The sequence below is a fragment of the Theropithecus gelada genome, chromosome 13 (genome assembly GCF_003255815.1).
Source record: "Theropithecus gelada isolate Dixy chromosome 13, Tgel_1.0, whole genome shotgun sequence".
NCBI classification, from domain to species: Eukaryota; Metazoa; Chordata; class Mammalia; order Primates; family Cercopithecidae; genus Theropithecus; species Theropithecus gelada.
This window is the reverse complement of record NC_037681.1, coordinates 76,224,709-76,249,536: the sequence shown is the minus strand read 5'-3', so window position 1 is coordinate 76,249,536 and position 24,828 is coordinate 76,224,709. Positions and strand designations below refer to the sequence as shown.

General features: G+C 40.4%; 1 protein-coding gene and 1 pseudogene across 4 annotated transcripts in view; one reads left to right on the top strand and one right to left on the bottom strand.

Annotated features, from left to right (window-relative positions):
• CFAP36 (cilia and flagella associated protein 36) overlaps window positions 1–10,699 on the bottom strand; it is a 27,190-nt gene extending 16,491 nt beyond the window's left edge. For 2 of the 4 annotated variants that reach the window (XM_025354791.1, XM_025354790.1), the window contains exons 1-4: window positions 10,378–10,699; window positions 8,129–8,193; window positions 6,525–6,626; window positions 1,032–1,146 (exon numbers count right to left, since the gene is read on the bottom strand). In XM_025354791.1, coding sequence (XP_025210576.1) covers window positions 1,032–1,146; window positions 6,525–6,626; window positions 8,129–8,193; window positions 10,378–10,492 — 397 coding nt within the window. In that variant the 5' untranslated portion in view covers window positions 10,493–10,699. Of the gene's footprint in view, window positions 1–1,031; window positions 1,147–6,524; window positions 6,627–8,128; window positions 8,199–9,820; window positions 9,891–10,377 lie in introns of all 4 variants that reach the window. The other 2 variants (XM_025354789.1, XM_025354792.1) reach the window with 2 other exon arrangements.
• The window catches only part of LOC112604496, a 78,154-nt pseudogene continuing 63,972 nt past the window's right edge, over window positions 10,647–24,828 (top strand).

Here is a 24,828-nt window from a genome sequence, read left to right as displayed (position 1 = left end):
CATCCTCCTCCCCCCCCCGGGGGGAAAAAAAGAGGAACTCTTTAAAAAAAAAAAAAAAAAAAAAAAAAAAAAAAAAAAAAAAAGCTGGGTGCGGTGGCTCAAGCCTGTAATCCCAGCACTTTGGGAGGCCGAGACGGGCGGATCACGAGGTCAGGAGATCCAGACCATCCTGGCTAACACGGTGAAACCCCGTCTCTACTAAAAATACAAAAAACTAGCCGGGCGAGGTGGCGGGCGCCTGTAGTCCCAGCTACTCGGGAGGCTGAGGCAGGAGAATGGCGTAAACTCGGGAGGCGGAGCTTGCAGTGAGCTGAGATCTGGCCACTGCACTCCAGCCTGGGCGACAGAGCGAGACTCCGTCTCAAAAAAAAAAAAAAGAACCACTGCTTCCTACCAAGGGCCTAACAATCATAAGTCAGAAAAAGGATGGACACCTCTCAACAGTAACTACAACTACAACCATTCAAAAATACTCAGTTTCATAAACATAATTGCTGGGCAGAAAATTGAACTCTGTGAAATCCAAAGTATCACTGAATTCTGGTCTCCTTTTTTTGAGATGTCAAATACAAATCAGGAAGTTTATACTTTTTTTTTTTTTTTTGAGACGGAGTTTCACTCTGTCGCCCAGGCTGAGTGCAGTGACGTGATCTCTGCTCACTGCAAGCTCCGCCTCCCGGGTTCACGCCATTCTCCTGCCTCAGCCTCCCGAGTAGCTGGGATTATAGGTGCCCACCACCACGCCCAGCTAATTTTTTTGTATTTTTAGTAGAGACGGGGTTTCACCGTGTTAGCCAGGATGGTCTCGATCTCCTGACCTCGTGATCCACCCGCCTCTGCCTCCCAAAGTGCTGGGATTACAGGTGTGAGCCACTGTGCCCAGCCATATACTCTGAAATCTCAAGTCAGCTGAAGTCTTTCAAACTTGAAATAAATGTACACGAGACAGCTACATTTAAGACTATATTAGAATTAGTCAAAACTATTTTAAAAAGCATTTAGCACTTAGATTTCTAACTTCAACATTTTACCATTTCTCTCTTGAATTATTCGAATGGCTTGCAGCTGCATTTCAATGTTTTTCTGGACCATCATTGCTTTAAAGATAGTAAAATCTTCTGCTGCCAACACAGGTTGCAAAATGGCCTGTGGAAAGAAGTCTCAAGTGAAATGAAGATTCAAGTTTTAAAACTATTTCCCACACATTCAGACCATTTCTACTGCAAAACAGTAGATTAATTCAAGAATGCTACATTGTTATTTATGATTAGATGTCTCAAAAGGACAATTTTAAAATGTATTTTAATAGCCTTTAAAACAGGGTTCTCGGCTGGGCACAGTGGCTCACACCTGTAATCCCAACACTTTAGGAGGCCGAGGCAGGCAGAACACTTGAGGTCAGGAGTTTAAGATTAGCCTGGCCAACATAGTGAAACCCGTCTCCACTAAAAAAAAAATAAAAAAATTAGCAGAGTGTGGTGGCGCACACCTGTAGTCCCAGCTACTCAGGAGGCTGAGACCGGAGAATCATTTGAACCAGGAGACAGAGGTTGCAGTGAGCCAAGATTGCACCTCTGCACTTCAGCCTCGGTGACAGAGCAAGACTCCTTCTCAAAAAAAAAAAAAAAGTTTTAAAAAAGATTAATATGATATGCAAATTATATCTCAATAAAGTTGTTTAAAAAAAAAGAAAGCTGAAGTAGCTTAATTTAATTTCAGATAAAGTAGACCTCAGAACAAGAAAGATGATCAGGAATAAAGAGGGGCATTTGTTTATAATTCTATAAAATATAATACTTTATGATTATTCTGATTATATATTTTATATATAGTACAATTATATAATTCCTCATAATTCTTTAAAACAAAAATTGTGGCCAGGCACAGTAGCTCATGCTTGTAATCCCAGCACTTTAGGAGGCTGAGGTGGGCAGACCCGAGGTCAGCAGTTTGAGACCAGCCTGGTCAACATGGTGGAAGGTGTGTACCACAATGCCCTTCTAATTTTTTTGTATTTTATAGGGATGGAGTTTCACCATGTTGCCCAGTATTGTCTCAAACTCCTGCGCTCAAGCAATCTGCCCACTTTGGTCTTCCTAAGCGCTGGAATTATAGGCATGAGCCACCATGCCTGGCTCACATGTGTTTAGTTTTAGAGTGTGTTGTTTAATCTCCAAGTATTTTGGTTTTTTCCAACAGTTATTTATTTCCAGTTTAATTATGTTGTGGTCTGAGAGCAGACACTGTATGATTTCTCTTCTTTTAAATTTGTTAAGGTATGTTTTATGGCTCATGATGTAGTCTGTCTTGATGAACATTCTCTGTGATCTTGAGAAGAATGTGTATTTTTGATTGTTGGATGAACTGGTGTATGTCAATTAAATTCAGTTGACTGAAGGTGCTGTTTGTTTGCTTATTTATTTATTTATTTATCTATTTATTTATTTATTTTGAGATGGAGTCTTGCTCTGTCACCCAGGCTGGAGTGCAGTGGCACAATCTCAGCTTACCACAACCTCCACCTCCCAGGTTCAAGCGATTCTCCTGCCTCAGTCTCAAGTAGCTGGGATTACAGGTGCCCACCACCACCCCCGGCTAATTTTTGTGTTTTTATTAGAGATGGGGTTTCACCATGTTGGCCAGACTGGTCTTGAACTCCTGACCTCAAGTGATCCACCCACCTCGGCCTCCCAAAGTTCTGGGATTACAGGCATGAGCCACCATGCCTGGCCCGAAGGCGCTGTTTAGTTCAACTATGTCTTTACTGATTTCCTAATGATTGGATCTGTACAATACTGATAGAGGGTGTTCAAGTCTCCAACTATAATCATGTATTCATCTATTTCTCCTTGCAGTTCCGTTTCTGCCTCACACATTTTGTTGCTTTGTTATTAGGTGCATACACATTAAAGATTGTTATGTCTTCTTGGAAACTGCCAGATTTTTTCACATTAATGCAGGCATACCAAAAACATTTTAATTATTTTATTATTATTATTTTTTTAGAGACAGGGTCTCACTCTGCAGCCCAGGCTGGAGTACAGTGGTACAGTCATACCTCACTGCAGCCTCAAATTCTTAGGCTCAAGCAATCCTCCCACTTCAGTCTCCCAAGTAGCTAGGGCTACAGCAGTGTGTCACCATGCCGAGCTAATTCTTATATTTTTATTTTTTGTAGAGATGGGGTCTTGCACTGTGGCCTAGGCTGGTATTGAGCCCCTGGCCTAAAGCAATCCTCCTGCCTCAGCCTCCCGAAGTACTGGGATTACAGGTAGGAGCTATCACACCCAGCCAAAATATAGTGGCTCATACCTGTAACCTCAGAGCTTTGGGAGGCTGAGGCAGGAGGATTGCTTGATGCCAGGAGCTCAAGACCAGCCTGGACAACACAGAATGACCCCCTCTCTACAAAAAAACTGAAAAATTAGCCAGGCATAATGGTACACAGCTATAGTCCTAGCTACTCAGGAGACTGAGGCAGGAGATTCACTTGAACCCAGGAGTTAGAGGTTGCATAGAACTATGACTGCACCACTGCAGTCCAGCCAGGGTGGCAGAGAAAGACCCTGTCTCAAAAACAAAAACAAACAAACAAAAAATATTTTCTATTCCTAGAATTAAAGGTGATCATCAAATGAAAAGTTGTGCAAAAGAGGAAGTGCTGGATTAAAAAGTAGTCAAAGCAACCTCATCTAGGCCATCATAACAAGATAATTTAAATTAATAAACATTTATTGAGAACTATGAACTAAGAACTAAGTTTTCATCTCTGTTCTACCAGCAGAGAGTGCAGAGATACTAAAAACAGCTCAAAGGACTTACAATTTAGTAGGGCAAGTAGACTTGTAGGAAACCATAATTCAAGGCAGAGTAACAAAAATATCAATTTAAAATTGGCCTAGTTAAGTAGAATGAATTCTGGTCTGACTAGAATAAGCAGCAAAGCTGCTATAACAGTAGCATTTCAACCAGTCCCTGATAATGAGGATTTCTTCACATTATGAAAGGAATGATGGAGTGGTCTGGGGAAGGGGCCATATATTCCAGGTTAAGGGACAGCATGAGCAAAGGTAGGTGCACAGATGATTATAAGAGCAAGTGGCTGCTGGGCACGGTGGCTCACACTTGTAATCCCAGCACTTTGGGAGGTCGAGGCAGGTGGATCGCCTGAGGTCAGGAGTTTGAGACCAGCTTGGCCAACATAGTGAAACCCTGCCTCTACTAAAATACAAAAAATTAGCCGGGCATGGTGGTAGGAGCCTGTAATCCCAGCTACTTGGGAGGCTGAGGCAGGAGAATCACTTGAACCTGGGAGGCAGAGGTTGCAGTGAGCTGAGATTGCGACATTGTACTCCAGCCTGAGCAACAAGAGCGAAACTCCGTCTCAAAAGAAAAAAAAAAAAAAAACAGAGAAAGTTACCTGGAATGGCAGTAGAAAATAATATATTGGAGAACTATAGCAAGGGATCATGGCTAAAAATATAATGTGGAGTCTCATCTTAAACAATTCTTACCATATATTGCTAAGAAATTACTGTTTATTTGGTAGAAAATGAGATGCAAAGCCAGTGTTTTGTTTTTTGGGGGTGGGTCTTAATCTGTTGCCTAGGCTGGAGTACAGTGGCATGATCTTGTCTTACAGCAGCTTCAACCTCCTAGGCTCAAGTGATGCTCCTACTTCAGCCTCCTGAGTAGGGGTACTCTGGGAGAACACCATCACAACCTACAACAGGCTAACTTTTATATATTTTTTAAAGATGGGGTCTCACTATGTTGCCCAGGCTGGTTTCAAACCCCTGGCCTCAAGCAATCCTCCTATCTTGGTCTCCCAAAGTGCTGGAATTATAGGCATGAGCCACTTCCTGGCTTTCAGTTTTTGAGCAGAAGGCTACTTGGGTAGTAGCAACATATCCCAATCCTCACCCTCTAAGCAAGGACACTCAGTTGGCTTGCCTGGACTGGGGATACCGGCTCTACGACTTATTTAGCTGTGGACTTTGGACTATTTGCTTAATATCTCTGTGCTTTGGTTTCCTCACTTCTTTTTCTTTTTCTTTTTTTTTTTAAGATAGTTTTGTTCTTGTTGCCCAGGCTGGAGTGCAATGGCACAATCTCAGCTCACCACAACCTCTGCCTCCCAGTTTCAAGCGATTCTCCTGCCTCAGCCTCCCAAGTAGCTGGGATTACAGGCATGCGCCACCATGCCCGGCTAATTTTGTATTTTTAGTAGAGACGGGGTTTCTCCATGTTGGTCAGGCTGGTCTCAAACTCCTGGCCTTAAGTGATCCACCTGCCTCAGCCTCCCAAACTGCTGGGATTACAGGCGTGAGCCACCATGCCCGGCCTGGTTTCTTCATTTCTAAATGGAAGTTATACAGTACCAGTTTCTTAAGAGATGTCAGGAAGATTAAATGAGATAAAACATGTCAACTGCCCAAAATATCAACTAGCACAAACCCTCAATAAACATTAGTTTAGGCCGGGCGCGGTGGCTCAAGCCTGTAATCCCAGCACTTTGGGAGGCCGAGACGGGCGGATCACGAGGTCAGGAGATCGAGACCATCCTGGTTAACACGGTGAAACCCCGTCTCTACTAAAAAATACAAAAAACTAGCCGGGCGAGGTGGCGGGCGCCTGTAGTCCCAGCTACTCGGGAGGCTGAGGCAGGAGAATGGCGTGAACCCGGGAGGCGGAGCTTGCAGTGAGCTGAGATCCGGCCACTGCACTCCAGCCTGGGTGACAGAGCGAGACTCCGTCTCAAAAAAAAAAAAAAAAAAAAAAAACATTAGTTTATAGGCTGGGCGTGGTGGCTCACGTCTGTAATCCTAGCACTTTGGGAGGCCAAGATGGGCAAATCCCTTGAGCCCAGAGTTCAAGACCAGCCTGGGCAACACAGAAAGACCCTGTCTCTACAAAAAAAAATACAAAAATTAGCCAGGTGTGCTGGTGTGGCACCTGAGTCCCAGCTACCAGGGAAGCTGGGGTGGGAGGATTACCTGAGCCCAGGGGGGTTGAGCCTACAATGAGCTGCAATTGCACCACTACACTCCAGCCTGAGCAACAGAGTGAGACCCCATATCAAAAAAAACAACAAAAACAAACATTAGTTTATAAACATATGTATTACTACTTCAGCCTAGCACTACACAACCAGTAAGATAATATAAGTAGTTCCAAGAGAAGGAAGCCGCAGGAGCAACTGACTGTGGATCTGCTAAAATTATAAAAGGAGCAACTGCAGAATGATTGGAGATCTATGTAAATAAAGCAGTAGTTCGTATAAACCCTGTGATCGTATTCTAGTTCTGAGTTTAGAAAGGTCACTTTGAGTTGCATCAGTTCATTAATGCCTCAAAGTATCATTTTTCAGGGTTGCTCTCAAAAAGAACTCTTATGTGATGAGTTATCTTTCTACCTCTCACAATGTCTAAAATATTACGCTTGTCAATCAAACATTCAAATTTGAGTGAAACCCTGGGCATTTGTTAAAACTGTTTGTTAGCATAATAACACAAAGCAAAAACCTGTGAGGTATGGGTCTTTGCAAGAGGAGAAGTGCATGCTTCTTGAAATTGATCTTCATTAATTCCAATTTCTTTGAGGTAACCTTCTAACAGCTTTTCAACCTAAAAAAACAAAGTTTAACTTTTATAATTACATAGAAAAATTCTACATGACAGTTTGCATATTAAGTATTGAGTTTAGAAAAGTATCAAATTTTTTGCAAATATTAATCTACATAATATTACAAGGCAGTGACATTGTCTTTCACCAAAACACAAATTAAAAGTTATTATTTTTGTTGAAAATCACATGAAATTGTATTTCTTCCAACAGAAATAGTTGAAGTCAGGATTACAAAGTTCAGTGTGGCACAACTCTTCTGCTACCCAGAGGCCTTTTTTTCTTCCTTTTATTTTCTTTCTTTTTTGAGATGGAGGCTCACTCTGTCACCCAGGCTGGAGTATAGTAGTGTGATCTCGGCTCACTGCAACCTCTGCCTCCCAGGCTCAAGCAATTCTCCTGCCTCAGCCTCCTGAGTAGCTGTGACTACAGGCGCCCGCCACAATACCCGACTAATTTTTATTTATTTATTTTTTTAGTAGAGATGGGGTTTCGCCATGTTGGCTAGGCTGGTCTTGAATTCCTGACCCCAGGTGATTTGCCACCCTGGCCTCCCAAAGTGCTGGGATTACAGGCATGAGCCACCACGCCTGGCCTTTTCTTTTCTTTTCTTTTTTTGAGACAGGGTCTTATTCTGTTGTCCAGACTGGAGTATAATGGCACAGTAATGACTCACTGCAGCCGTGACCTGGGCTCAAGAGATCATCCTCCCACTTCAGCCTCCCGAACAGCTAGGACTACAGGCGCATGCCATCATGACTGATTAATTTTTGTAATTTTTATAAAGATGGAGTTTCACCATGTTGCCCAGGCTTGTCTCGAACTCCTTGGCTCAAGCAATCCACCTGCCCCACTGCCAGAGGCATTTTTTAAAATCACAAGACAGGCCAGGCACAGTGGCTTATGCCTGTAATCCCAACACTTTGGGAGGACCAGACAGGTGGATCACTTGAGCTCTGGAGTTCGACACCAGCCTGGGAAACATGGAGAAACCCCATCTCTACAAAATACAAAAAAATTAGCAGGGTATGGTGGTGCACACCTGTAGTCCCAGCTACTCCGGAGGCTGAGATGGGAGGATCACTTGAGCCTGGGGAGGTGGAGGCTACAATGAGCTGTGATAGTGCCACTGCACTCCAGCCTGGGTGACACAGCAAGACCCTGTCTCAAAAATAAAAAACAAAAAAATCACAGGACAACCATGACTAAGTGAATCATATGTCCCTGGATGCATCAACAAAATTAGAATAAGATATAAAGAATACATGAAAGAACCCATAAAGAGTTGTAAAACCATTACATAGAGTAGAGGAGATAAGAAGTCATCCAAATGAGATACTCAGAGCACCTGTGGAGACAGATATACCTGGCACTATTGTTAAGGTAGACTGGATTTTTGTAAAATTAAGGATTTTTAATGTAAAAATATTTTTCTTCATTTAGAAAAGCTATAAGTAATATTAGCCTAATTACCTTAAAAATCAGTGAAAAAAAAAATACTCACTAGTTCTTTGTATTCCTGATGAATCTCTGTATAGGTCAATTTGCTTTCTTCTTCATCATCAAAAACTAAATTTAAAAGAAGATATTACACAGTGTAAAAAACAAATCATTTTATTAATGTAAATTTAAAAATCCATTCCTTAGAAATAGAACTATCATTCTTATAACCTGGCTCTTCAGCTTTGAATTCTTAGGGTTTATCTTTGAAAAATATATAAACAAATATATCTAAAAATATATACTATTGGCCAGGCACTGTGGCTCATACCTGTAATCCCAGCACTTTCAGAGGCCAAGGTGGGTGGATCACCTAAGATCAGGAGTTCAAGGCCACCCTGGCCGACGTGATGAAACCCTGTCTCTACTAAAAATACAAAAATCAGCCAGGCGTGGTTGCGCGCACCTGTAGACCCAGATAATTGGGAGGCTGAGGCAAGAGAACTGCTCAAACCCAGGAGATGGAGGTTGCAGTGAGCCGAGATTGCACCACTGCACTCCAGCCTGGGCGACAGAGTGAGACTCCACCTCAAAAAAAAAAAGAAAAAAAAAATATATATATATACACCACATGTATATATACTATTAATTGTAAACCAGCTTTTTTGCCTACTCAAGAAAATATTTAAAATGAATACTACCTCATATTTAAGACAAAAACACATTTCAATCAATATGAGGCAATAATTTCTTCATCACTTTTAATGGAATATTATTGTTAACGGTTAAATCCTTTTACAATACGTTCCAGATTATTTTATTGTACTGGAATTTTGCTGATGTAAATGTTATGGAAAGTGACCAGTCCATTTTTGTTACCACAGATAAATAATGAAGTTAAATAAAATCAAAACAAGTGTTTACTGAATAATCATATGTATAAAACAATGCAATGAGCCAAGATCGCGCCACTGCACTCCAGCCTGGGCAACAGAACGACACTCCGTCTCCCAAAAAAAAAAAAAAAAAAAAAAGTACAAATAGAAGTTATTTCGTTTTTGAACACTGTTTTAAAATTACCTGTAAAAACAACCCTTTAATAACTATGATTTGAATTTCGATTATAGCAATGAAAATGTAATAAAAAGATTCAGTGGTCAAACTGAATTTCATCTTTACCAGATTCATGATATCTTGGAATTTAAAGAAGTCTTAAAAGGTCATCCAGGATAACCGACCATTTGATAGCTGAATAGCTGAATCCCTCTAACCCTATTAAGTCGCTATCAGATCCATTCAAACACTGCCGGAGCCGGGAAGCTCATTACCTTCTGACACAGGCTAACTCATCTTGGATACATTCTGTCATGAAGCACTTCCTTCACTGAAATTTGTTTCCCTGTAGCTTGTACCAACTGACCCTAGCTCTATTTCATTGAACCTTACAACACAAAACAGATGTTCAAACAACTGATGAATATTACTACCCTCAAAGTCTTGCCCGACTAAACAACCACAATAACGCTTGGGCACTCATTTACATGACGTGTTTTCTAGTTCCTTTTCTGCGAATGGGCTGCAAAGTCTTCACGAACTGAATGCAGAACTCCAAGCGTGAAGAACTGCTCAGAACCCGGAGGTTTCTGTCCTTCACAGGGAATATAATGCCGTATCTATACGCCTCATTTGTTCCAAGAATGGTTCCCGGCCCCACCTCGCAAAGTTTTGGTATAGCCAAGAGTAGAGCTCATCAAGGGAAATACAGGCCATCAAAATCACTGGTTCTGGGCTTCCTGAAGTTATTACATGCCCTCCTTTGCAGTTAACTGTTGGTTTGGAGTGAATCATTTCTCATTTCCTAAGCTGACTACACCGGGCGAAATGCTAGGGATCATAAGGAACTCAGGTAAACCGACGCTTCTCCTCTCAAGTCTGGGAAAGCTGTTGAAGAAGCCCAGCCAAACAGTCCACCTGCCCAGGGCAGACACGTTCCGGACAGGGTGAGAGACCGAATTTACAATTCAAGTCTAATGTTCTTCGGACGTGCGCTTGGGCCCCAGGGAAGGGGAGCCTCGGTCCCTATTTTCAGGTCTGCGAAAGAACACATCGGCAGGGTGAAAGGAATTGCTCCTACATAATCAGCTCTAAACCTGACGACAGGGGTGGAGAAGGGGGTGAGGGGAACAAGACCTGACGACAGGGGTGGACACAGGGGATGGGGGAGACGAGAGATGATTTGTGGTTACCAACCCCCTGCCCGCCGCTGGTGTGAGAGAGGAGAAGAGGATTGTCGGTTCAGACTCTGGTTTTTACCTTCACATTTCTGTTCCACAAAGTCCAAGATGGGGATGGACCAGTCTGGGCCTCGCAGGAATCCCGCGATGCTCTCCACCACCCACTCCACCTCGTCCTCTTCCTCCGCAGCCATCCCGCCCCAAAGGGGCAACGGGGAATATCCCTAGGCCAGACCGCCGGACCCTGCTTAGGCCTTTGGGCCACAAGGAGCCAAGAGGGAGTAGGGGAAGAGCTGGCCCGCAGTCGCTCAACCCCCAGGAGCGAAGCTACCAACCAGTTAACGCAAAATGGTCGCTATGGCAACACACGTAGCCGCCCCAGACCGCGGCCCGGAAGTGAAGACAACTTTCCAGGAGCCTGCGCACTTAGCGGGGAGGGCAAACGTTTGAAAAACGTTTCTGATTGGTTAAAATAGAACAGTGGACGAGGGCTGAGAAAAGAAGTGTAGCCATTGGCTGGAAGTCGTAGACAGATTCTCTGCGCTCTCTATTCTGGTAAGTACGTAGGAGCCAAGGTTTAGAAAAGGCGCAGTAGCCGGGCGCGGTGGCTGGTGCCTGTGATCCCAGCACTTTGGGAGGCTGAGGCTTGCGGATCCCCTGAGGTCAGGAAGTCGAGACCAGCCTGGCCAACATGGTGAAACCTCGTCTCTACCAAAAATACAAAAATTAGCCTGGCGTGGTGGCGCCGCCTTTAATCCCAGCTACTCGGGAGGCTGAGGCAGGAGAAAGGCTTGAGCCCGGGAGGCGGAGGTTGCAGTGAGGCACTGCAATGCAGCCTGGGAGACTGCGTCTCAAAAGAAAAAAAAAAGAAAAGGCTCAGTGAGGGTCTGAGGTAACCGGGCCTCCTCCACCTGACAGGGCTTCAGCGGCTGCTGTTCATCATTGTATCCCCAGCACCTCAGTCCCAACCATTTTCAGACCATTGGCCCAGAAGTTTGTAAGTAAAGGGTTGTCTGAAAATACAAAGCCGAGGTGTGTGAGACTCGCTCATTGTCTTAGTCAGTTTGCATCTGTATCTTCAGTCGTGTCTTGAACCTCTTACGCTTGGATAAAGATAACTAGAATTAGGAGCTTTTCAAGGGCAAAATAAAAGTTAATGCTCAAATAAATGCCTTGGTAACCAAATCTTGTAACTCCAATTCAGCTTTTAGGTGGAATGGGGGTATTCAGTGGTCATTGTCAAGGTATTTGGAGTTCCAAAATATCTTCAGACAACAATATATGTATATATACACACATACACATACACAACTGCATGGTATTCCATAAACCACCCTTTAGTCTATTTTTATTTCGTGAATGTGCACACAATATCTTACCTGAATGCATAAAGATGATCATTATGTGCCTTTTTTTTTTTTTTTTTTTTTTTTGAGACGGAGTCTCGCTTTGTCGCCCAGGCTGGAGTGCAGTGGCGTGATCTCGGCTCCCTGCAGCCTTAGCCTCCTGGGTTCAAACGATTCTCCTGTGCGTCAGCCTCCTGAGTAGCTGGGATTACAGGCATGTGCCACCACACCCAGCTAATTTTTGTAGTTTTGGTAGAGACAGGGTTTCGCCATGTTGGCCAGGTTGGCCTGGAACTCCTGACTTCAGGTGATTCGCCCGCCTCCACCTCCCAAAGAGCTGGGATTACAGGCGTGAGGCACCGTGCCTGGCCATGTGCAATTTTTTTCTTTTTCCTCCTCCGTGCTGTGGATTTGCCATTTTTTGCTTCTACAAACTGCTGTTGTAAATGTTTCATCCTGAGAACTGTTGGTTTTATTTACTACTCCAAGGGATAGATTCCAACAGAATTGCTAAATGAAAGAATATATATCTTGGTTAATTTGACCAAACGTCAATTGCTACATTAAATTACTTGAATTTTTTAAACCCATTAACAATTGTGTAATGAATATACTTGCACATATGTTTTTGAATTCTAGTCTCATTATTTCCCTTTAACAAATTCTCAAGGGAAAGTTACTGAACTAATTATTTTAAATATTTTTAAAAAATAATCTTTGCCAATCTACTAGGTTAAAATGATAGCCCCCCTCCCAACCCACCCCCCTTTTTTTTTGTTGAGAGGGAGTCTTGCTCTGTCACCCACGCTGGAGTGCAGTGGTGACATCTCGGCTCACTGCAATTGAAAGTGTAAGAATATTTGGTATCCTTAGTTTGGTGACTATCTAAACCACTTTAGGAGGAATATAGTATTTCATCCTAAAAGAGCTGTTTTTTTTTTTGTTTTTTTTTTTGTTTTTTGAGACGGAGTTTCGCTCTTGTCTCCCAGGACTTTGCGAGGCCAAGGTGGGTGGATCACTTGAGGTCAGGAGTTTGAGACCAGCCTGCCCAACAGCAAAACCTCGTCTCTACTAAAAATTAGCTCGGTGTGGTGACGGGCGCCTGTACTCCCAGCTAATTGGGAGGTTGAGGCAGGAGAATCGCTTGAACCCGGGAGACAGAGGTTGCAGTGAGCAAAGATTGCACCACTGCACTCCAGCCTGGGCAACAGAGTGAACCCCGTCTCCAAAAAAAAAAAAAAAGATACATGTAACAAAACGAAAATAGATGCACATACATAAATAAACATATATATATACACACACACACGGTGCACTACACACATACACACAACAAGCACTTTTACCATAGGGTTGATATGAGATTTAGAGAACATATGATATGAGATTTAATTAGAGAGGGACAGAGTCTCACTGTCGCCTAGGCTGGAGTGCAATGGCGCAATCTTGGCTCACTGCAACCTCTGCCACCCAGGTTCAAGCAGTTCTTCTACCTCAGCCTCCTGAGTAGCTGCGACTACGAGCCCACGCGGCCATGCCCAGCTAATTTTTTGGATTTTAGTAGAGACAGGGTTTCACCATGTTGTCCAGACTGGTCTTGAACTCCTGAGCTCAGGCAATCCGCCTGCCTCAACCTCCCAAAGTGCTAGGATTACAGGCGTGAGCCACCGCACTTGACCAAGAACACATATTAAAAGTACTTGGGATTATGCTAGGTACTTAGTAAATGCTTAATACATATTAGATATTATTATTATATGTAGTTTAGGTATCTGTTTGCTTTCAAATTTGCAGCATGAATGTAAAGAACTATTCCTTTTATTTTGCTTCTTCTTTCAATGACAAATCATTTGTGTTTTTTGCTACAGCCCTAGGAAATCTCTTGCTTCTCCCATCTCCTGTACTGATACTGAGTGTCTGCCCTACTAAAGGAATATAAAATTCAAATCATAACAACATGACTGCATTTTCAAGGACCATGTGAATAACAATTGTTCACATTTATGTAGTGTTTTACAGTTTACAAAGGGATTACATCTGTTTGACTTACAGCAAACTTGTGAGCTAAATAAAGATAATATTAAGATTTTCTCCCTCTTCTAGATAGTGTATTAGTTTGCTAGGAGTGCTGTAACAAATTACCACAGACTGGGTGGCTTGAGCAACAGACATTTACTTTCTGAAAGTTCTGAAATCTAAAAGTCTCTGATCAAGTTGTTGGCAGGGTTGGTTTCCTTTGAGGCTTCTCATCTTGCCTTGCAGAAGGCTGTCTTCTCCCTGTGTCTATACGTGGTCTTACCCCTGTACAGCCTGTGTACTCATCTCCTTTTCTTACAAGGACATCAGCCACATTGGATTAAGGCCCCCTAATAGCCTCATTTTAACTTAATTACCTCTTTAAAAACTGTATCTCCAAATACAATTGCATTCTGAGGCACTGTGGATTAGGACTTCAGCATATGAGTTTGAGGGTAACACAAATTCCACACATAACAAACGGAAGAACTGAGTCTGTGAGGTCAAGTGTCTTGCCCAGGCTCAGAGCACAGTCAGGACTTGTTTTCGTACTGAACACCTAAGCAACAAGGAAACTTCTAATTTTCACTTTCTAAAATATCATGGAATTTTTTCCATATCAATGAAGACTTTTCTACATAATCCTTTTTAATATTACCTAGTTTCCCATTGTGTGAACATAATTTATGTAAGCAATCCTGTATTGATCTAAGATGTTTCTTGCACTTAAAAAAAAATATGCCTGGGCAACATAGCGAGACCTTGCCTCTGTAAAAGAAAAAAAAATTATCCAGGAGTGGTGGCGAGCACCTGTAGTCTCAGCTACTCAGGAGGCTGAGATGGGAAGATTGCTTAAAGCCAGGAGTTCGAGGCTGCAGTGAGCTCTGATTACACTACTGTGCTCCAGCTGGGCAACAGAGTGAGACCCTGTCTTAAAATAATAATAGTAACAATAATAATAATTCTACTATGAGCATCCTTGTAATTAAATATTTGCTGCTAACCTTTATCATTTTGTGAAGATGAATTCCTAAAAGTAGAATTGTTGAATCCCACATTATGCGGCTTTTAAAGATACTTGTACTTTACATTTTTTAAGAGTAAGTGTTGCACGTCCTACAATAATCATGGTTAAATGTTAAGTAGTTATCTTTTTTATAGTAATGTTTTATATTCGTGAGTCTACACATCCATACAGATGCACAGATATATCTCAAATAGTTTGGAGATTGCAAAATTAATCAAGGAAGGACTAGAGAAATTATTGTGAATTCTGGAGGAGGCTGATTCATTAATTTCACGAGTGGATCTCCAACTCCAACACAATGTTTGGCACTGAGAAACCCTCATTGAATATTTGATGAATATCTGAATGATAATTAAGAATATAGTGCCTCACATTTGCCTAAAAATAATCTATTTCTTTTTGCTGCCCCTGGGAGAGATGGTAAAGTTATAACTACTGGCAAAATAGGATTTCATTTTGTTTCAACTCTAACAAAACATGCTTACATTCCAGATCAGATGGCTTAAAGTTACTATTAGCAATAGGCTTAAAAATACCCACACAATGGAAGTGTCATTTTAAAAAATAATTTATAGACTTTATAGAACATCACTAATGAATTCAGCTTTCAAGAGCAGGAAAAAGTTCACCGCTTTAATCCTGTTAATTGCCTTTATTCTGGCTATAGAAATTTTAGAAGTTCTAAATTATAAGTTCATTGCAAATATTCTTTTTTTTTTTTTGAGACGGAGTCTCGCTCTGTCGCCCAGGCTGGAGTGCAGTGGCTGGATCTCAGCTCACTGCGAGCTCCGCCTCCCGGGTTTATGCCATTCTCCTGCCTCAGCCTCCCGAGTAGCTGGGACTACAGGCACCTGCCACCTCGCCTGGCTAATTTTTTGTATTTTTCAATAGAGACGGGGTTTCCCTGTGTTAGCCAGGATGGTCTCGATCTCCTGACCTCGTGATCCACCCGCCTCGGCCTCCCAAAGTGCTGGGATTACAGGCTTGAGCCACCGCGCCCGGCCTGCAAATATTCTTATTTGATTATTTGGCTCATATAATGGCAAAGGAATAGAGGAGGTTTCCAAGGGTTGGCAAATAAATAATTACCTGTCATATCTTCAAATTCTCCCAATGAATTGTTACCTTTTTCATTGCATTTGCAAATGTAGCATCACAAAATTTCCATTGTTTTTTCAATTCTGTTTCTCATAATCTATAAAATATTCAGCAGCTCAATTTAAAATAGAGAAATAACAAAAATGCATTAACCCTTCAAATTGCAGCTAAACACATTACTTTGGTGTAAAATGCTATAACCTAAAATCCTTTCTTTCTTTACTCATTGAGTGCATACTATGCTTGAAGCATTATGCTGAAAACAGAACTACATATGTGTTACATTCTAAATTCTAACTGTTTGACAATTTGCTTTTTTTTTTTTTCAGGATAGCATGTGGTTTTTTCATCCCTAAATGTTTTGTGGGATTATTCCTGCTTTTTGACTTCCCTTTATTCGTTAAGGTTTTCCCCCATTGTTTTATTATTTGATTTGTGTATAGGTAAATAATCATTCTATCCATTTTACTTTCTTCTCTTCTACCTTTTATTACTTACTGAGTTGACTCTTTCATATGTCTTGCATTGTGTTTTCTCACCTATTTTCCTGATTTTTGTTTTTCCTTTTAAGTACTGTATTAGTGACTTTGGGGAGGACAACTAACTTGTGGAAAATGTTTATATCTACGTTAGCTCTAATTCTAGTTCTCTTGAAGGCAGCTCTGGCCTAAATTAATGGACCCTAAACTCTTTTGATCAGATGCTCCATCAGTAAAAAAATGTTTGAACACTCCCCCAGTATATGAGTATATATTTATGTACAAATGATATACATGTAATATACATTTATGAATATAAATAATTATATAATGTATGATTTAAAAACAAAAGTTGACAATGGAAATTAACAAAGGATGAGATTAAAATATATATGTTGATGTTCGAATACTTCTTCTCTGAGCATCAGTGGATCATCTTGTGCACCACTGTGGAGGCCACTAGCTTGGGCTTTATGTTTGTCAGACAAGTAAAGAAGTCACTGAGTGTCCTATTTGCTCTAGTCCCTTTTAGAATATTCTGAGGAAAATGGTGATGATAACTTCAAGATTCATATTTGGAACCCAGAACATTAAGCTGAACAGTAATATATGTGCATTTGAAAAATCAAACATTACAGAACTATACAATGAAGAAAGTGAAAGTCTCCCAGTTTTCCTACTATCTAAAGGAAACCATTGTAATTGGTTATTGGCCTCCAAATTTGTTTTTCTTTTGTCTTTTTTTTTTTTTTTTTTTCCTTTTTGTGGAGAACGGGGTCTCGCTATATTACCCAGGCAGGTCTCGAACTCCTGGGCTCAAGCTATCGTCCCACCTCTGCCTCCCTGAGAGCTGGGATTACAGGTGTGAGCCACCGCACCTGGCCAAATTTGTTTTAAATGAACATATTAACATATATTATTATCTTCTTTAACCAAAATGTGGCCATTCTCATTTATACAAGTTGTTTCATTACTTAATTTTCCAAGGATATCTTTCTGTGTTGATAAAAAGAGATTGTTCTTTTAAAAGGATGCATGGGCCACATGCCTCTAATCCCAGTATTTTGGGAGGCCAAGGCAGGCAAATCTCTCAAGCCCAGGAGCTCAAGACCAGCCTGGCAACATGGTGAAACTACCATCTCCACAAAAAATACAATAATTTGCCGGGCTTGGTGGCTCCCACTTGTAGTCCCAGCTATTTGGGAGGCTAAGGTGGGATGTTCGCTTGATCCTGGGAAGTCAAGGCTGCAATGAGCCGTGACTGCACCAGTACACTCCAGCCTGGGTGACAGAGTGAGATCCTGTCTCTAAAAAATAATAAATAAATAAATAAATAAATAAATAAATAAAAGGATGCATGTATTCCATTATGTGATGTATCTTATTTAATAAGTATTTATTCATACTCATTTCCAATGTTTTGCTCTCATAAGCAATGGTACAATAAACATTCATGTACATATATTTTTGCATTCTTCCATGAGTATTTTCATAAGATAAAAGTGGAATTCTGGGTGTAAGGATATGAAACATTTTTGGAACAATAAAATTTTCCATTGGTATTACTTAATTGCCCTCCAAAAGATAGCACTAGTACCCTCCCCAAAAGATTGGCTGCTTATTTTCCCACATCCTCTTTAGCGCTAAAAGCTATTAATGTTTCAATGTTCTTTTTGGTCTGGAATGAAAAAAAATTTTACTTGTTTTAATTTGCCTTTGTTTAATTGCTAATGTGACTGAGGATTCTTTTATACATTGGTCACTTATATTTGTGGGAGCAATACTTTTTTGTTGTTTCTGTTTTTAACTTTTCATTATGGAAATTTGCAAGCATACACAAAAGAAACATCATGCTTTAAAAATTGTCAGCGTTTTTGCCAAACCAAGACATCATATTATTTTATATAGGAAGATTGGAAGATGTCATTTAATGCCCTTTTGACCCAGGCACTCACTCACTCCTAATTCCTTGACTTTCCATAACAAGTTGTGAACTGTCTTGCAGCAGTGAAAACGTAGTTGCTGATTTAGGTCACCAGAGGGCAGACCACAGGGAAAAAGAGAAAAAAGGAAAGGAAATAAACATCTACCAAGATCCTGCTTCAGTGTGACCCAGAGGTCTTGGGGAGCTTGCTCTACCATTAATACTGGAGAGGAGGGGAGATTAATCAGAGGCATTGTTTTAAACCATAGTAATGCATTTAATTATCTGATAGTAATATATTTACTTATCTGAGAGTAATGTATTTTATTATCAGATAAAATATCTATGTTTTCTCATGAATTTCTAATCATTCTTTTATGGCCTCCAAAAATGATGTTTTAATTAGAATTGCATCAAATCTGTAAGACAGCTTGAAAAAAATAAAGGTCCTTATGATATTTATTTTTCCTGTTGAAGAATATGGTGTTTTCCCCATTTAAGTCTTCATTTGTATCTCTCAATCAGCATTGTAGTTTTCCTTATAAAGATCATGCATATCACTCATTTTGCTTGGGTGAGTTTATTTTACATATATTCTAATTGGATTTTGATGATTTTACAGAAATGTATTGATTTTGGCAGCATTAACATTTAATATCTGTGTTTTTACTTATTTATTTATTTATTTATTTTTGAGGTACAGTCTTGCTCTGTTTCACAGGCTGGAGTACAGCAGCGCACCTCGGCTCACTGCAACCTCTGCCTCCCAGGTTCACGCCATTCTCCTGCCTCAGCCTCCCGAGTAACTGGGACTACAGGTACCCGCCACCACACCTGGCTAATTTTTTGTATTTTTTAGTAAAGACGGGGTTTCACTGTGTTAGCCAGGATGGGTCTCGATCTCCTGACCTCGTGATCAGCCCGCCTCAACCTCCCAAAGTGCTGGGATTACAGGCGTGAGCCACTGTGCCTGGTCAATATCTGTGTTCTTTTATTAATTATAGTAGTTATGAGTTGATTCTTTTTAATTTTCTTGCTATGCAAACATATATTCTAAAAAATATTTTTTGTTGTTTTTGCCCTATCACTGTTTCTCTTTTTTCTGTTTCGTATTTTATTACAGTTACTGAAGATGATAAACAATGTGAAATGTTTAGTAATGATGATAAAGAATAAATCTTTAGGCCAAGCACAATGGCTTACACCCTATAATCCCAGCACTTTGGGAGGCCAAGGTGGGAGGATTGCTTCAGCCCAGGAGTTTCAGACCAGCCTGGGCAACATTTTGAGATCCTGTCCCTATAGAACATACAAATAAAATTAGGAATGCGTGGTGTGCATCTGTGGCCCCAGTTACTGGGGAGGCCGAGGTAGGTGGATCCCTTGAGCCCAGGAGGTGGAGGCTGCAGTAGAACTGTGATTGCACCAGGGCACTCCAGCCTGGGTGACAAAGGGAGACTCTATCTCAAAAAAAAAAAAAAAAAAGAAAAAGACAAAAGAATACATCTTTACCAGGTATAACTGACTTTTTAAAATTTTTAAGAAAGGCTGGGCATGGTGGCTCTTGCCTGTAATCCCAGCACTTTGGGAGGCCGAGGCAGGCGGATCACCTGAGGTCAGGAGTTCGAGACAAGCCTGGCCAACATGGTGGAACCCCATCTCTACTAAAAATAAAAAAATTAGCTGGGTGTGGTGGTGCAAGCCTGTAATCCCAGTTATTCAGGAGGCTGAGACAGGAGGATCACTTGAACCTGGGAGGCGAGGGTTGCAGTGAGCCGAGATCGTGCCACTGCATTCCAGCCTGGTGACAAGAGCAAAACTTCATCTCCAAAAAAAAAAAAAAAAAAAGTAAGAAATACTCTTCATTATGCTTATTTTAATTTTTTTCTTCACCCAACCTGGGCCACAGAGCAAGACTCTGCCTCATAACAAAGAAAAAAAAGTTTTTGTAGAGATGGGGGTCTCACTATGTTACCCAGGGTGGTCTTGAAGTCCTGTGCTCAAGCAGTTCTCCCACTTTGGCCTCCCAAAGTGCTGGGATTACAGACATAAGCCACCTTGCCCAGCTCAGGTTAAGGTTTTAATGTATTTTTGAACTGTTTGTTGGCATTTTAACTATTTTGTATCTAATATTTATAGTAAGATTTGCCTTACTAAAATTTTTTGGTGTATCACATCTTTACTGAATTATAGTGTCAGAACTATGTTTAGCTCATAAAAGAACTAGATAATATACAATTATTTTCTGTTTTGTTCCAGAAAAATATATAATGATTTTTATCCATATCAGTTTTATATATTCCTAAGGCATTTCTGAAAAGAATGCTATTTTTAAAATTTAAAAGTAGAAAATAAATAAATGCCTATATCACAGTAGAGACGTTTATAATTCAAAACCTTTAACTGTTAATAGAGGTTATTTTTTTTCTACCCCAACATGTTAAAGAAGTGCCTGCCAAACCCATTATAAAAGATTATTTCTGTCTGGGTGTGCTATGGGTTATACTATTACATAAAGCAGACAGAATCCTTTTATTTTCCTCAGCTGTTCTGCTCAATCATGGAAAGAATAAAATGATGCCTAGTGATTCAGCATCTGAAATGTTATACCAAGTCAAAAGTTGCTGCATATTTACTTTTCACAATAAGCTATTGCATTTCTTAGGTGCTGGAAGATAAGAGCCACAATAAGCCATTACATTTCTTCCTAGCGTATAGATAATAAAATTCCAAGGAAGTCTTCCTTGGAAGAAAAAAGGCAGTAAAGAATTTGACCCTTGTTTTATCTAGTTGTATATCTTGCCTCTAGAAGTAACTTTTCAAGCCAGCAATGGTGTGTTAATAAAGAAAAAGAAAAGAAAAATAGAAGTAACTCATGGCGTGGATAATTAAAAAGTAGTTGTGATAAACTTCCAGGTGAGTAATATTGATAAAGCTTAATTATGACCTTTTCACTCACAACCAGTCATACTCCATGACAGCATCAACAGAACTTTCTACCATGATGAAAATGTTCTATTTCTGCATGTCCAATGTGTCTCTGTGTCCAGTGTGGCTCCTGAGAGCTTGAAATATGGCTTGTACAACTAAGAAACTGATTTTTCTTTTAATTTAATTTAATTTATTTACTTTGAAAAGGAGTCTCACTCTGTTGCCCAGGCTGGAGTGCAATGGCATAATCTCAGCTCACTGCAACCTCTGCCTTCCGGGTTCAAGCGATTCTCCTACCTCAGCCTCCTGAGTAGCTGGGATTACAGGCGAGCGCCACCACACCCGGCTAATTTTTGTATTTTTAATAGAGACAGGGTTTCACCATGTTGTCCAGGCTGGTCTCGAACCCCTGACCTCAGGTAATCCGCCCACCTCGGCCTCGCAAAGTGCTGGGATTACAGGTGTGAGGCACCATCTCGGCCTATTTAATTTTAATTAATTTAAATTTAAGTAGTCACACGCAGCTAGTAGCTACCATATTGGACAGTGCAGCTTCAAAGTATGAAATTTACTCAGTATGAATACATTAAAAACTCAGAATGTTTCACCACTAAACGTGTCCCTATTGTGCATAAATAATTTTCATTTCCAGTATTTTGACAATTGAGAATCAGTATCATTCTCTGCTGATGTCTCCAAAATTATTTATACTGGCATTTAAAAAATTTGGTTTGACACTTCCTATCTGAGCTTCCTTATTTTGTCATTCTGAGAAGGATCTGTTTCTCCCATCTTTGGCATTTTGTTGCTGCTGTTTCCCTTGGTTAACTTTGCTTTTAGCTCTGTCTCTACTTTTACATCTAATCCTACTGAATTTTTGCTATTTTTTAAATAGGTGATTTGGTTTAAATACTGGACATGAGTTTTTTGCCATGTATAAATTAGGGATAATTATATCAAAAAATGGTCATGGGTAAGCAGGAGAATCACTTGACCCCAGGAGACAGAGGTTGCAGTGAGCCGAGATCACACCACTGCACTCCAGCCTGGCAACAGAGAAAGACTCAGTCTCAAAAAAAAAAAAAGGTTACCTGGCCGGGCATCCTAGCTCTTTGGGAGAGTGCCAGTTATATCCATCTCCACGGGTTCCCTGAATATCTCATTTTTATGAGTAGTTATCTCCTCCACTCTAGAATCTAAGGAATGGTTTTACAACTATTTATGGGTTATTGTGTCTAATCTTTAAATTATGTTCTTATTTTGTTGAGCATCCAGGGACATATTAATCATTTAGTCCTGGCTGTCTTGTGATTAAAAAAAATGCTTTTGGCAGTCGGGTGCAGTGGATCAAGCCTGTAATCCTAGCACTTTGGGAAGCCGAGTGGGCAGATCACTTGAGCTCAAGAGATTGGGACCCACCCAGGCAACACGGGGAAACCCTGCCTCTACAAAAAATACAAAAATTAGCTGAGCGTGGTGGCGTGCACCTATACTCCCAGCCACTTGGGAGGCTGAGGCAGGAGAATCACTTGAACCCAGGTGGTGGAGGGTGCAGTGAGCCAAGATTGAGCCACTGCACTCCAGCCTGGGTGATAGAGCGAGACCCTGTCTCAAAAACAAAACAAACAAAAAAAAAGTTTACAAAAAAAATTTTAATGAGAACTATAAGAATAGAATCAACACTTTAGTACTGAAATTGCACCCATATCATTGAACTACTTTTCAAAGATGAATCCATTGTACTAATCCATTACCATAATTACACTTTTTAAAACTCACTAAAACTATGCACTTCAGTAAACACCAGTTTTACATTTAGTATCCACAGCCATATCCATTATTACTGAAACTTTAAGATTTGGTGTTTATACTATTGTAACAATCCTGCATATATTGCTTCTTGTATTTCTGTAGGAGTATAAATGTATATTTAAAACACATTCTGGTAACTTGTTAGCTCGCATGTACGGAAAAATACAGATTTTAAAAAGCCTTACAGGCCAGGTGTGGTGGCTCAAGCATGCAATCCCAACACTTTGGGAGGCTGAGGCAGGAGGGCAGGAGGGCAGGAGGATGGCTTGAGACCAGGAGTTTGAGACCAGCCTGGGTGACATAGCAAGTCAGCCCTCCCTCAGCCCCCACCATCCCTCATCTCTACAAAAAAAAAAAAAAAAAATTATTTAAAAATATGCTTGGAGTGGTGGCATACATAAGGAATTATTTCGATGAATTATCTTTTGATTAACAGATATCAAAGTACCATTTTTAGAGAGGTTGGAGAGAGGTTGGACCAACCATTCATTTGATGCTGAAACTTCATCATTTAATAAATGAATTCATCATTTAAGTCATTATCTTTCAGTAGTTAGGAATAACGGTAGCTGCCTACATATAAAAAACCAAAAGCTAAGCTAATTTTAAATGAAATTATATGTGACTGCAATCCAGCTATTGAAAACGTTGAAATATTGAACTGGCTGAATATGTAACAGTTCAAACTCAAGTTTTAAAATATATTTTTCTATTATGGAGAAAATTGCCTATTAAGATTTTTTTTTTTTTTTTTTTTTTTTGAGACAGTGTCTTGCTCTATTGACCAGGCTGGAGTGCAGTGGTGCGATCTCAGTCCACTGCAGTCTCCTTCTGCTGGGTTCAAGCAATTCTCCTACCTCAGCCTCCTGAGTAGCTGGGATTACAGGCATACACCACCACACCCAGCTAATTTTTTGTATTTTTAGTAGAGACAGGGTTTTGCCATGTTGGCCAGGTTGGTCTCTAACTCCTGACCGCAAATGATCCGCCCACCTCAGCCTCCCAAAGTGCTGGGATTACAAACATGAGCCACCGTGCCTGGTCCCAATTCTTGATAAAATATAATGTTACTACCTTGGTGCTCCTCTATTTATTTATTTATTTATTTATTTATTTTTACTATGCTACTTATGGCATCTGAACCTCACCAATTTATAATTTATGATATAAAATGTATGCTTGCATTTTTTATAGAAAAGTATTTTGTTAAAATAACAGTGTGAACACAAAAAATAATATAAAACATGAGATAATCCTCGTTATTTTTGTATTTATTTTTTAAATTAATGTAGCTAGGAGTAGTGGCTCATACCTGTAATCCTAGCACTTTGGGAGACCAAGGCAGGAGGATTGCTTGACTCCAGGAATTTAAGATCAGCCTGGGAAACAGAGCAATACCATGTCTCTATAAAAAATACAAAACATTAGCTGGGCCTGGTGGCACACGCCTGTAGGTGCATGCCTGTACCAGCTACTCAGGAGGCTGAGATGGGAGGATCACCTGAGCTGAGGAGTTCGAGGCTGCAGTGAGCCGTGAATGTGCCACTGCACTCCAGCCTGGGTGACAAAGTGAGACCCTGTCTCAAAAAAAAAAAAAAAAAAAGATAATGTAATGTTAGATCATTTTCTATGATAGCTGGAGATACTAGCTATTCTTATCTGTTGATTCTTTTTGATAAATATCAGAATTATTTTGTCGAGTTTTCCCAAATTATTTTTTATTGGGATTTTGCTCCGTGCATATTAATTCATTGGTGGGAGAATGACGTTATTAAAATAGTCATCTTCTAAAAATATGATATTGCTTTTCTTGTACTTTATACTTTTCAGAAAAATCTTCTGGTTTTCTTCATATTGGTGATATATTTTCCCTCAAAGTTCATTAACTTATTCACAT